At 53.0% G+C, this 13,184-nt stretch overlaps 1 protein-coding gene across 7 annotated transcripts in view; it reads right to left on the bottom strand.

Moving 5' to 3' along the window:
- WNK2 (WNK lysine deficient protein kinase 2) overlaps positions 1 to 13,184 on the bottom strand; it is a 147,319-nt gene that overhangs the window by 75,801 nt on the left and 58,334 nt on the right. For all 7 annotated transcript variants that reach the window (XM_061426226.1, XM_061426227.1, XM_061426228.1 and 4 more), the window contains exons 8-12: positions 8,839 to 9,121; positions 5,383 to 5,585; positions 2,785 to 2,940; positions 2,213 to 2,404; positions 163 to 717 (exon numbers count right to left, since the gene is read on the bottom strand). In XM_061426226.1, coding sequence (XP_061282210.1) covers positions 163 to 717; positions 2,213 to 2,404; positions 2,785 to 2,940; positions 5,383 to 5,585; positions 8,839 to 9,121 — 1,389 coding nt within the window. The remainder of the gene's footprint in view (positions 1 to 162; positions 718 to 2,212; positions 2,405 to 2,784; positions 2,941 to 5,382; positions 5,586 to 8,838; positions 9,122 to 13,184) is intronic.

Below are 13,184 nucleotides of genomic sequence, written 5' to 3'. Positions count from 1 at the left end.
CGGGTGAGACGCTGCAGTCATGGGACAGCACTGCCTGCTTGCCCATTCCCACTCTGCTACCCAGGTGAAGGTCCTGAGAAGGAGCAGAGATCTGTGAGCCCCTTATGTGCTAAGGGGTCTCCCAGCGCCTGAAGGGTGGGCCCTGGCCAGCAGGCGGGTTACCTGGCTTCCAGCACTGGCAGCCGGAGCAGCCTGCTCCGGGAGGCGGGCAACACTTGGCTGGTGGGGCTGTGGCAGCACGGGGGGTGTCGGCTGGGGAGCGGCAGCCTGCACAGTCTGCGCTGCGTGGAGGGGAGAAGGCGGGACGTCGCTGGGCACCATCTGCGGAAAGGCCGCTGGGTACACGGGCTGTGCCGGGAGCTGGGCCACAGTGGGGTGAATAGACAGGGCGGCCACGCCCTGTGGGGCCACAGCCAGCAGAGGGATGGCGGTGGCAGTGGCCGCCACATTTGGCACGATGGTCTGGCACGGCACGGCCAGCGGTGCCCCAGCAGGGTGAGGCAGCTTGACTGTCTGCAGAGGCAGAGCCGGCGACGCAGGCAGGGGAGCGGGGGTGGCACTGAGTGGGAGGCTTGGCAAGATGACAGCTGGAGGGAAATACTGAGAGGGGGGAGGCACGGTGGGCCCACTGGTGGCTGGCAGGTCAGGAAGGGCTGTGGGGAGGCTGTCAACTGTGGCCAGTGGAGCGATGGGGGGGACAACAGGAAGTGGAGGCATCTGAAAGAGAACAAGCACGTCAGGACTGGGCCCTGCCGGCAGCACCCTGCACTAGTGAGAGGGGCCACATCACCCCACCAGGACCCGGCCCTGCCGGCAGCACCCTGCACTGGTGAGAGGGGCCACATCACTCCCAGCTTCTGCCCCCAAGACACTTTTCGTGTAGCTGCTGTGAAAGGGAACCAAAACATAAACCCAATTTAAACAAAACCAAGTGTATACGACACTTAAACAGAAGGAAAGACAGGAGGCCTTAGAAGGGTGTGAGATATAGACACGACCTTCAGGATGGCCCCCATTTAGCACTACCTCAGAGTCTCAGGCTGGACCACTCTTCTTGGTTACTGCAAGGATACTGGGGGTCATAATAGTGACCATCAGATACCCAGCTTTGGCATGTTCTCATTCAGAAGTACCAGGACTGTCCAAGCTACCAGACTGGCTCCAAATATCTGAAATTACTTTGGCTGATTCCCTCTAATCTGTGTAAATTCACAATGAGACCAAGTCATTCTTTGACAAGTCATCTGAAAAAAAACAAATCTTCCAGCCTCTCCTTGCTGGCTGAATGCCCCTGTGCCATGCGGCCTGGGAGAGAACGGCATGTCAAAACAGCAGAGCGCCAGAACCTTCTGTGTCTGGTCTTCCATCCTGGAGACATCTCATGGATTTAGCACTTGAAACATTTCAGCAGATTCTCTGACAGTTCTAAACTAAAGCCTTTCTGGTTATAGACACATGAGCATCACACATGTACCTTTGTGCAGTTATAAGACAGAAAATATGCAAATTGACCTCTGTGTATTTGAAAAGCTACTAAATGCCACGATCACTGGGAGCAAGGTGTTGGATTAACTAGATGCTGAAAGTGACTCCAGTGTAGGAGTGATGAGGACAAGGCAGGTGACAGGCAACAGCTGACATGAAAGCACCTTGTGAGGGGTGCCTGCAAACCGTAGGAACACTCACATCCTCCCTACAAAGAAGCACTTCCCATCCCAGCCCCGTCAACACGCAACAATGGGACCCATGAAATAAAAGCCATCCTGTGGTCAAGATTCACTAGAAACATGCATGACCACCGAAAGCATTAGCCTGAGCAAGAGCACCCAAGTATCAACCACGTGCTATCACATGATACTGGTCACATGACACTCCCCAAAAAGACAGTCCAATCTCTGCAGCTGGCAAGCTGCTCAGCTGTCTACTGGACCCCCAAGAATCCATGGTCCACACAGCCTCGGGTAGCTCCATGGAAAACAGTGACCCAAGCTTTGTGCTCACAGCTCCATCCTGGCTCTTCTGGCCTAACTCTGGACTAAACCTTTCCCAATCTTGGATGCATCTGGGGCAGAAGTCAAAGGCAGAACACACCAGCCCAGCTGTCTTGTCACCAGGGAGTGTTTCCTGAGGCACCCACGTGCCCTGAGGACAAGGACTGGCCAACCAGCCTGGGGGAGCAGGCCAGGCTGGAGAGCAGGGGACAGAGAGGTACCTGCGGGGGGATCTGAGCTAGTGGCTGCAGGGGCGCCGGAGGCATCTGGAGGGGCTTCAGCTGAGCAGGGGCCACCACCTGGGAGGCTGGAGCCAGGTACGGAGGCAGGTGGGAGGGCGCTGGCTGCAGAGGGCCCACGGGTTGTGGGGCCAGGACCTGCGGCAAGGGTACCGGCTGGGCCAGGAGAGAAGGCTAGAAAGAGAGAGGGGCTCCTCTTAGATCAATGTCCTCCTGAGATACATACTTAGACACAACACACATGCACACATACCCACAGTGACACACGTTCAAACATCCAGCCTGGAGCCCAGGACACACAGATCTGAGAGGACCACTCTGTGGAATGAGGGCCTTCCAAATGCTGTGTAACCCTCAGCTCCACAGATACAAGAGACCCATCCCCACTTCCGTCCACACCCCAGGCCCTGGGGAACTGCAGAGAAGGAGCACAGGGGGCCTGGACCTGCCAGGAGGTTCACAGGCCCTGGGCTCAGGCCAGCCAAGATGGACAGGCAGGGCCTGGGGAGACCAAGACACCCATGGCACCCATAAGGAGGGCAGCCAGCACTCACCTGGTGGGCGGGGGCTGTGGGCTGGCCTGGGCCTGTCGGCACAGGGGCACTGGGCGGTGGCAGTACAGGGGCGAAGCTCATGGCTGGCTCTGGGAAAGGCTGCTGTGGGAGCGGAGGGCGGGCGGGGGGTGGGACAGAGCCCACCGACAGGCCAGGCTGCAGAGAACACACAGAGCCACGCTCAGCAGCTGCCGTAAGGCCTGCCACCAAGCACACACTCACCATCTTCAGGGACCCACCTCTCATTCCCTATGTCTGCCATCCTGCCAGGGACACTTTCCTAGGAACAAGATTCAGCAGAAGCAAGATATAATGGCCCCAAAACCTCCCAACCAGGGAATGTGCTAGAATTTCAATTCCACAGAGTATCATGCAACCAAGAGATTTGTGGAACTTTGGAAAACACTTGTGATGGCATTAACTGAGGGAAAGATAAACATGCACACATCTCTCAATTATAGAGCTGAATAAAAGGTGTACATGCAGATATATTCACAAACAGAATATGGAAACATGGGGATAAAAAGCGGGACAGAGCCAGAGAGAAGGGTGTTCTGCAGAGCTGCGAGTCTCCCATGACTCGCCATCAGAAGAGAAATGAGGCCACAGATGTGAGCCTTCAGCACCAGGCAAAGCATAGACACGGAATGGGAAAGTCAGAAATATGAGCGCTGGATGCTTGATGCTGCTAACTTGCTCCTTTTTAGGTACAATAATGGTCCTGGGCTTTGTTTTCAGAGTCTTGATCCTGCAGAGATATAGATGGAAATATCTTGGGGGCAAAATATCCTTCTGTCTAGGATTTACTTCAAAATACTGGGGGTGCGAGCAGGTGAGAGCTATGGAAAAAAACACAGAGATGACTTCTGAAGCTGAGAACACATTGACATCAGAAGCTTCTCTCACTTGAGGTTTTCTAGATGAAACAGGTGACCATCATTTCCAAAACCATTATCACTCACTTCATCTTTCACAGTAAATGCTGTATGAAAAGCAGCGTGGGATAGGATGGAATCTCTCCTTTGCATTTACTTGAAGCCACAGGGCAGAATGAGTCACCTGCGCACATGTTCCCAGAGCCACAGTCCCTGGCCCAGTGGGAGTCAGGCGCTCAGGCAGCCCGGAAGCCTCAGAGAAGCAGTTTGTATTCCTGACTCCACCGGCTGTGCCCTTCCTTCCCTGGGTCCTAGGGGCACATTACTATGGCAACACTCCCCAGGAACCCTCGGTGCACTCGGGGGACCCCTTCTGTCCAAGGTGTTTCTGCATAAATCGGCAAGAGATGGGAGAGAGCACCCCAGCCAATGTCAGGTGCTTCCTGGCCTGGCCCCCGACTTCCCTGTGCTCGGGCATCCTGTGAGCCAAACCCGCAGGAAACACGCAGCACTGCAGAGACCGGGTAAAGAACACACTGTGTGACCTGCCCTAGAGGGAATGAGGGCCTGTGGATGGGTCTGGCTCAGCCCCGGCATGGGCAACCTAAAGCCAAGAACCACTGCTCTGAGCAGTGAACTCTTCTTGCTGTAAAATCATATTTCACTTAATTTTGTGAAACAGGTCAAATTGCAAAATGCAAATTGGAAATGAATCCTGGGCTCCGGTTAGCAGAGGCAAATGCTTCAGCTGTTTTTCCAAGGGGACTTTTCTGAGCCTGAGCAGACAGGAGGGGAGGGAAGAGAGACAGAGGTGGCTGGAAAGGCTGGCACCTGGCACTCAGGGAGCCCCAAAAGGCAGCCACAGTGCGAGAGCACATGATCGAAAGGACACGCAAAAGCGAGGAAGTGAGGGCACGTCTGGGCGCCGTGGTAACCGAGGACCCGGCAGGAGAGGCTCCTCGGGCAGAGGCTCCTGGGCCTGAGGAGCATCTAAATCTCCCTGTGGACCCCTCTCCGCAGCCCAGCTCAAGGGCAACTTCTCTGGGACTGACTGATTGGGGACTGGGAGACAAGCAATTGTTCTGCTTTCTTCGGCATTAGAAAAAAATCAAAATAAAACAATAAATGAAATGTGACTCCCTCATCTAGCAATTTCCATCTCCTCTAACAGCCTTAGGTTTTCCATATCTTACAAATTTTTCCACAGGCATAAGCATGAGGCCCTTTCAATCCCACTTCTGAATATCACTAAAAACATTTCATATGATTTGGTTGTTTCCATACCTCTAACTTTTAACGGCTGTATAATAAGCAGAGGAGAAATGCCGGGAGGTACTTAACACTCTCTCAGTGAAGCTGGACACTGAGACAAAGTCAAAGATCTCAGTGCTATAAATGATGCTTTTCCATCGCCTTTGCAACAGTCAGAAGTAACTTTTCAGGTCCAGCGTATAGGGCAGGACCTCACCAGCTTTATCGCAGCTTTGTATGTACGGGTGTCACTGGGCTCTGTTTTCAGGATTTTCTCATCTAGCAGGTCTTTGAGGGTACATCACAGGCTGCTCCAGCCTGCAGCCCTGCAGTTACCAGCAAGGATGGACCTCCTGCAGGCCCACTTTTGCATGGTTCCGACTGACAACAGGCCAGCACAGACTGAATGAACCATCACAGACTCTAGGCCATGTGGACCAGAACACTGGCCAGAAGGGTTGGGCTGACTCACCGTGGCAGGCTGCTGGTAGGCCCCTAGGGAGGGCAGGCTATGTGGCAGGACGGGCCCATCACTCACGCTCACAGGGGGGCTGCACACACACTGGGAGGCGGGTGGTGCTCCGTCTGCCAGCGACCCCAGCACAACACTCTGCTGGCTACTCTGCGAGTCTGAATACACCGTTGAGCCCTGGCCACTGTCGAACGTGCTGTCCGCTGGGGAGGGAGGAAAAAAGCATGGCTCAAAGCAGGCACCTCCAAACTTCACCCCCACAGCACGTCGCACAAGTCCCAGGGAACGCAAACGTGGGACAGCTTGTCCGTGTGTTTTCTTCTGTAAAACAAGACTTGACTGCATTTGCAGATCACAAACATAATAAATGTGCATCATTTTAAACAATCACCTATACAAAGGCTGTAACTGCACCACCCGGAAATGGCCCTGGGAGCCCGTACCCCACACTGCCTGACACCTGTTGGTTCTCACGATGGACTACCACAGATCCCAGATGGGCAACTCACACCATCCTCTGTAGGCAGGCCGGCCACCTCCACCAGCTTACAGATAGGGACCTCACCTGCCACCTGCCCTGGCCCTGAAAGTGGGCGCTTTCAGTTCTTCAAAGGTAGAAGATCGAATGTCCAAGTTAGGAAAAGCTGCAGTCATGTGGAGGAAATAATTACCAGCTGTGTTTTATAGGGGGAGAGGGCCCTGACCACCTCCATTCACCACAGCAAAGAGCCTGAATTAGGAAGACTTAGGTCCAAATCTAACCCCTCAGTTCACAGGCTCAAGTCTAAAGTGGCTGGAAAATGGGGGCTGACAAGGCCTGTGCCCTACAGGGAGGCCATGAGCGGAGGACTCAAAGGCTCTGCAGCCTCCAGAGAGCCTCCCAAGAGGCCAGCCTCACCCAAGGTAAGCCTAGACTGGCCTGTCAAACCCAGCCTGGGTGGAGCTGCCTGTACAAGGTGGCACAGACAGGACCGCCATGGCCCACAGGCTGGTCTCACCAAGACACACCTGGGAGGAGAGGGCACCTGCATGGTCGTGCCAGGCAAGAATGAAGAGCAGAAACCCGTTTGAAGTGGCGTTTTTGTTTTACTGCCTCTGGATTCCAAAAGCTACGTAAACATTAGGATTTGCCATCCATGAACACCAAGCTACTTCTACAGGACGCCTTTCGGTGTGGGTTTTAACTTTCAATTTTCACCTTAAACAAATAAAGTAAAGAGAACGCTTGTTGGCTTTACAACAAAATAATTTTTCCCGAGAGCTGAGCAGAACTTATTTTGACCCAGGAAGACTTACGAATGGTGAGGTTTGATTGTGAAAAACCAATGCAACACGTGGCTCTGATTTCTGATGAGGAGGCCAGCAGTCATCGTTACTTAGAGAGAGAGAGAGAGACAGAAACAGAGGCCAGGTGTGTGCATATGCTAAATGGGGAGTGTGGGCCATGAAAGAAAGATGAGACAGAGAAAGTGCACGAGAGTGAACGCGACCAATTTCAAGTAGGGTGATTTTAACCATATAAGTGACATTTTACATTTCTAAGTGAATGTGTTTATTTGTATAATAAAAATTACTTTAAAAAATCATTTCTAAGCTATTGAAAACTTGTATTCTCACAGTCACTGACGCTGGCTTGAGCTTGATCTGGACTGTGGTGGGTAGCTTACAGAACGCACAGTGGGAAGTTATCTGATACTCGCTGCACCTTCTGATATATGAAAGCCTGTGTGCCCATCTTGCTACCTAAGACCAGGTCCTCTACAGTGGTGTGTGTGCTGCTTGGTGTCCCCACTAGTTGATCTTTATGAAGCCAGAGTGGTCCAGCCGACCACAGGCACTGCGGCCAGAGGGACAGCTGAGCACAGGCTTTCTGCTCTGACCCAGAGCAAGGTGCAGAAGAGCATGCGCAGGACGCTGGACTGTGGATTACAGGGAGACACGGTGCGTGTGCACGCTCCACGTGCGTGTGTCCAGAGGCTGTCTGGAAGGTGTAATCTCTGGAAGTGAAAGTTAAAAGACATTTAACATCAGTGACCTCCAGGGAAGAAAATTAACTGGCTTGTACTGTATATCCTCTTGGATTTTCTAAATTGTATACAATGTGACTATATTATCTACTTTAAAAAAAAAGATTGGGTTGGCCATAAACTTTGGGCTTTTCTGTGCGATGTCTTGGAAAAACCCAAGCAAACCTTTAGGCCAACCCAATACAATAAATGGGTAAAGATGTTTTTGAAAACTACGGCCATGACATGAAGCACATTCTTCATTCTTAGTCAGGAAGCGGATCCGTGTGCAGACACAACATCCACTATAAACTCATCTGTCGATTCATGTCTGTGCAGCAGGACAAGCCTGTATCATGACATCTTACCACAGCACAGCCTATTCTAGGTCCCAGACTGTATCCCTGCAAAGTTTAACAAAAGAAGATTTCTTAATTCCTGTCCTAAAAATTGTCCAACCAAAAATTATGTTCTCAAAGTATGTAGTGGTATGCCAGGTGTGGAAAGCTTTTTCCTACAAAAAGTTTATACTTGTGAATTAATTTTTTGGTTTATCAGAAAATGTAGTAATGATGTAACAACTCTATCCTCCAAAGCAAACTTGAGCAGGGAGGAGACAAGTAGACAGTTGGCAACTTGTCTTAAAGTGATGGCCAGCAGCTGGTTTGAATTTAAACAGCCTACTTTGAAGAACGTTTAGCTATTCTACTGATAAAGAAAGGATGTAACTATTAAATAAACAGACTATTTTGGTCTTTCCACACAAAAACACCTAAAATAGTGACCTGGAAGGGCGGCTCAGCTCTCCATGCTTATTCACAGAACAGACAGAAAAGGCTACATCCTCCATCCATGGCTCACAGCTGAATTTTGAAGATACTGAGGGTAAAGGCAGAATTTCTACTCAGACTTAAAGACGACACTGGATTCTCCCTTCCAGTGGTCTGAGATGAAGCCAGGTATAAAGTAATTCTCACCAATCCATCGGTGACATTCCCTGGGAAACACTAAAGGGCACAAGAAGGGAGGTAACCTTGGGGACGGATAATCCAAGCAGGAAAACTCATAACCAAGACCACAGCACGACTGGAGGCTGTAGCCACTGGCAGCCTCAGAACCACAGCACGCAGCTCCGATGCCTCCACCGGTCAGGGAATCCAGGGTGGAGGTATGGCCCTCAGGTGCCCTGTGAGGCTGGGCTGAGAGCCTCCAGAGGGGATAAGTAGCTGAACTGAGTCAGCTCCAGCCCCAATGGCTCAGTTCTGAGTCTGCCCTGGGAAGCCAGACTTCAGGGAGCCTCTGGTCACAGATCTCTTTGCCACATGGGGATGCCCCCCAGGGGAATTCCTCCCTGGAGAAATGCTTGCCCACACCGATCATTCATACCCACAGGTGGGTTAGAGGGACGGGTGGTGCAGGGGGAGGGGGCGCCTGGAGAGGCAGCACTCACAGGCCAGGGAGGTGGCGCTGGCCGGCAGCGCAGGGGTGAGGAGGTGCTGGTCGGCCTCGGGCTCCTCGGACTCTGGCAGCCCAGCCTGTGAGTGGTAGGTCACCTGGACCTGCAGGGGCGTGGGTGGGCCCCTGGCCTTGTCAGGGCTGCCGAGGTCCCGCTGCTCCTGGGGCTGCAGCGCTGGCCAGATCCTCTTTCGCCGCCACTGGATCAATGCCACACGGTCACGGATGGACTTGGCCACAATCTTCACGTCACTCTCATGGAAAAATCCTGACTCAATCTGCAAAGGAAATCTCCATGTCATTACTGGGACCAGCTCCAGCTGCACACCCCACTTCCAGGGGACCCTGCCATCTGCACGGCTACCTCCTGCCTGAGGAGTCTCTGCCCTAGGTCCCCTCCCAGGGTCCCTCACCCTCATAACCACGTTTACCAATCATCCCTGTCATGGACACTCTCCTCATCCCGGAAGTGAACGTCCTCCCACCACTGACTGTAGTTCCACGGGGAGACTGACCATCTAAACCTACAATAATCCAGCTCCTGGGTCTGTGGCAACACAGCCGATGCTCGTAACCACGGGCCAGGTGTGTGAGGGGAAGGGCGATCCCAATCTGCCTCTGGCAGGGCCAGAACACAGGGCAGACTCCCACCGGCTGGGCCCCAGGGCTTTCCTGGAGCCCCTCCCTCAGGCTGGCCAAGGGCAGGAAGGAGGTCCGGGTTGCATCTGTGTGCTCAGGGACAGGTACAAGGAGCCTCAGCCGACACTGTCCTCAGTGTCATCCTGGGCACTCTCCGAGAAACCACGGAGGCTGGAGAAAAGAGGTACATTTAGTAACAAGAGACCAAGAAGGTGTGTACCCATGCCTAGCAAAACTCTGAACCCAGTTCACCCAACAGAGCATTTGAGAGCATCTGTAAAGGAGTCAACAATCTCAAGGAAACATCACGGTGCCCTCTGAGAACACCTGTGGCAAAACCAGGAAACAGCGGCAGCCAGGCTCCTCCCCATCACTGTGGGATTCCCCACGTGAAAAGAGAAAACAAAAAAACAGAGCCTGTGGCGCTGGGTGGGAATGGTGTGAACTCACAGTTTTCAAAGTACAATAGACACAAACACACCAGATGTAGATGTGAGCACATACAACACACGGTGTAGTGCCTGCTTCTGAACCACCCACGGAGTGGGCTGGGGGCAACGACAGCCAAGTGGAGCCCGGCTGCCGTGACAGTGCAGGGCTCCCCATGAGACGGCAGGTTCAGGCTTGCGGGGAAAGGGCGGGGGAGTCGGACATCTCACTGTGCCTGAAATCGAGGACATGCTGGGAAGACGACAGACAGCAGGACAACACGGAACCCAGCGTCCAAGGCCTCCTACTGGCTGAATCTGGGGCACTCTGAGCACTAAAATAAAGTGACACCATGATGGTTTGAAGGACATGTCCACAAACGCACACAGGAGAAACAAAACTGATCTGTGGGGGCAGAAGTGCTCGGTTTGCTGCCAATATGAGGTTACACAGTGGACTGCCACATACATGCAGCTTGTCTCTCTGCCTCTCAGCCCTCTCAGCCTCTGTCTCTCTGTGCCGCTCTGTCTCTGTGTCCGTCTTTCTCTTTCTCCATCTGTCTCTCTGCCTCTGTCTCTCTCTCTCTCTCTCTCAGTCTGTTTCTCCCTTTATTTCTTTCCCTCCTGTGGATCACTCTCCCGTGAAGCCACTCTTGCCATGAGGCATCACTGGACAGCTCCAGACCCTTGGTGGGCAGGGCTGCTCTTGGGATTCTGACAGCTGAGGCAGCTGTGAGCAAAGTCCCCATGTGTGGGAAACAGACACGAATATATTCAGGGTGCTCAGACGGTAAAGAATCTACCTGCAGTGCAGGAGACCCGGGTTCGATCCCTGGATTGGGAAGATCCCCTGGAGAAGGAAATGGCAACCCACTCCAGTATCCTTGCCTGGAAAATCTCACAGAGGAGCCTGATGGGCTGCAGTCCATGGGGTCGCAAAGAGTCGGGCACAACTGAGCGACAAACACTAACTAAAGTCATCTGGAACAGACCTGTCCTGCATTTGCCACTTCCCTCTAAGTTTGTGATTACTTCAAAAGACTCCTGTCAGAAGACAACTCCATTGGACAGAATGAACTGTGCAGACGTCCACCCTGAGGCTCCCACCAGGCTCAGCCCAGGACGGCGGAGGTGCAAGCAGGGCTGTGCCCACAGCCGGGACTCGCTGAAGAGGCCGAGAAGGTTCCGCGCCCACCCTCAGTGCTACCCGCATGGCCAACCTGACCAGAGGCCGCTGAAAAGAAGGCATCCCACAGACGCACCTGCCTTCCATTTCTATTTTCTGCCCATGACCCATTTTTCCTTACGTCTCCATTTTCACAGTCACCACCCAGTGATCCTCTCCAAAGTGTTCCTTCTACTTTTTCCCAATCAGGAGAGAATTTGGCCACACTGGGGCATCCTGTTATCTGGAGGCTGTGAAGGTGGAAGGGCTGGTACCACTGACAAAAGAGCCCTGGGCTAGGCTCCAAGCCCCCTCCCCTCCCACCCTTGGGGGTCTACATAAGGGGTCACTTCCAGATCAAAGCCAGCCCAGGTCCCTAAAGAACTCACCCTTCTCTCAGCCATGGGGGCGTCTTTGTTCTGATCCACATCCACGTGGGCCACCTCACTGCATCCTCTACCCACCCCCAGCGCCCCCCGCCTCCCCTGCTCCCCACAGGACCTGCTGGAAGTTGACAGTAGAGGGAGAAGAGAAAGCTATCCCATCGGCCTCCTCCCACCCCCAGTAGCCTCAGGAAGGCAGCCTCATCATCTTCAAAACTTAACGCTCGCTAACCTCAGGCGTTAACAACAGGGCAGCCCAGAAAGGGGACCAGGTCCTAAAACTGTGTTGGGTTAAAGCTATCAGCAAGTGACCACCCAGCAGAGCTGCCAGGAGGCTGTGAGCTCTGGAAGTCTCCCCAGCTCAGGCTGTCTCCAGGGATAGCCCACGAAAGGCTCAGGCAGCTACCATAAGGACCCCAGGGAGGAGAGCCTCAGACCCCAGTTTTAGGTCTGGTGTTTACAGATGGGTGCAGAGGGTAGGGGAGGGAAAGGGAAGGAAGGGGAGTTAGACCCTCACCAAGGGCTGCAGCACTAGCACTGACCTACAAGGCCCAGCCAGGAGACAGGAGTTGCAACCAGTAACAACTGGGGCATTTACACAGGAGGAAGACCCCACTGTGCAAATGCAGCCATGTTCAGCTCATCACAGGTATCCAGGGCTCTGGGTTCATTCTGTTTCTTAACAGAGTGCTGGGTATATGATGGTTTTTATTATTCCTTAACTGAACACAATGATGTGCCGCCCTCTGCACGGATGCCATACAGCATGGAGGGTGTGCCCATGAAAAAGTGCTTTTAAAGAAAACACAGGAGAGGAAATGGGGAGAAGCCGGGCCCAAGGCCTGTGCTGTGAACTCTCAGAGACACCTTTTGCCCATGAGTCCAGGCAGGTGCTAGAGACTTGGTAAAGACAGGGCCACAGCTATAGGCACAGGCATGTACCCAAGGGCCTGGGGGCCATAGGCATTCTCTATGTTGAGCCATACGAGGGATGAGTCCTCTCAGGAAGGTAGGCAGGTCCTGGGAAGGGATCCAGGCCACGTTTGGGCACCGCGGTCCTGTAACTGAAGAGTGTCCAGAACAAACCAAGAATGGAGCCAGAGCTGCAGGACGTACCTGGCGTAGCTGAGACACAGATGGCTCCAGCTGTCTGGGTCCCAGGTGCCTCCAGGACATGCCACCACGTGAATCTATGTCCCCTGCCATTCTCATACCACCGCTATGTAGTGTTCACAGGGGAATGAGAATGCTGTTCATCACCTGTGCTTTCTGAGGTGCCTGCACGTTGACAGACACCAGCCCTCAAGGCCGTCCAAGGACCTACCTCATCTCTAAGCAGGGCTGTCCCAGCCCCCGGCCTGCCTCCCCTGCTCTTAACACCAGGACAGCTAGAGCTGCAGGCCAGGTACTCCCAATCTCCACGGTCCCTCCAGGATGCTCGCCAAATGCAACTCAGCCTCATGAATCTCAGCTCACAGGATACCAGCCTACACATGACCTTGATCGCTACTTATGTCTATGCTTTAAACCTCAGCAGAAAACATGGAGGGACCAGCGTCACAGTATGGGGGAAAAAAAGGTCCTGAATTCATAGGACTGATGGGCTGGTAACTCTTTTTTTTTTTTTTTAACTTTTTTAATGTGGAATCTAAAATATAATTAATCTATTGATATATATAAAACAGAATAGACTCACAGACATGAAAAACAAACTATGGTTACCAAA

This window comes from Bos javanicus, chromosome 8 (genome assembly GCF_032452875.1).
Source record: "Bos javanicus breed banteng chromosome 8, ARS-OSU_banteng_1.0, whole genome shotgun sequence".
In the NCBI taxonomy this organism is placed as follows: domain Eukaryota; kingdom Metazoa; phylum Chordata; class Mammalia; order Artiodactyla; family Bovidae; genus Bos; species Bos javanicus.
Note: the sequence above shows the minus strand (reverse complement) of the source record. Positions and strands in the feature narration are given on the sequence as shown.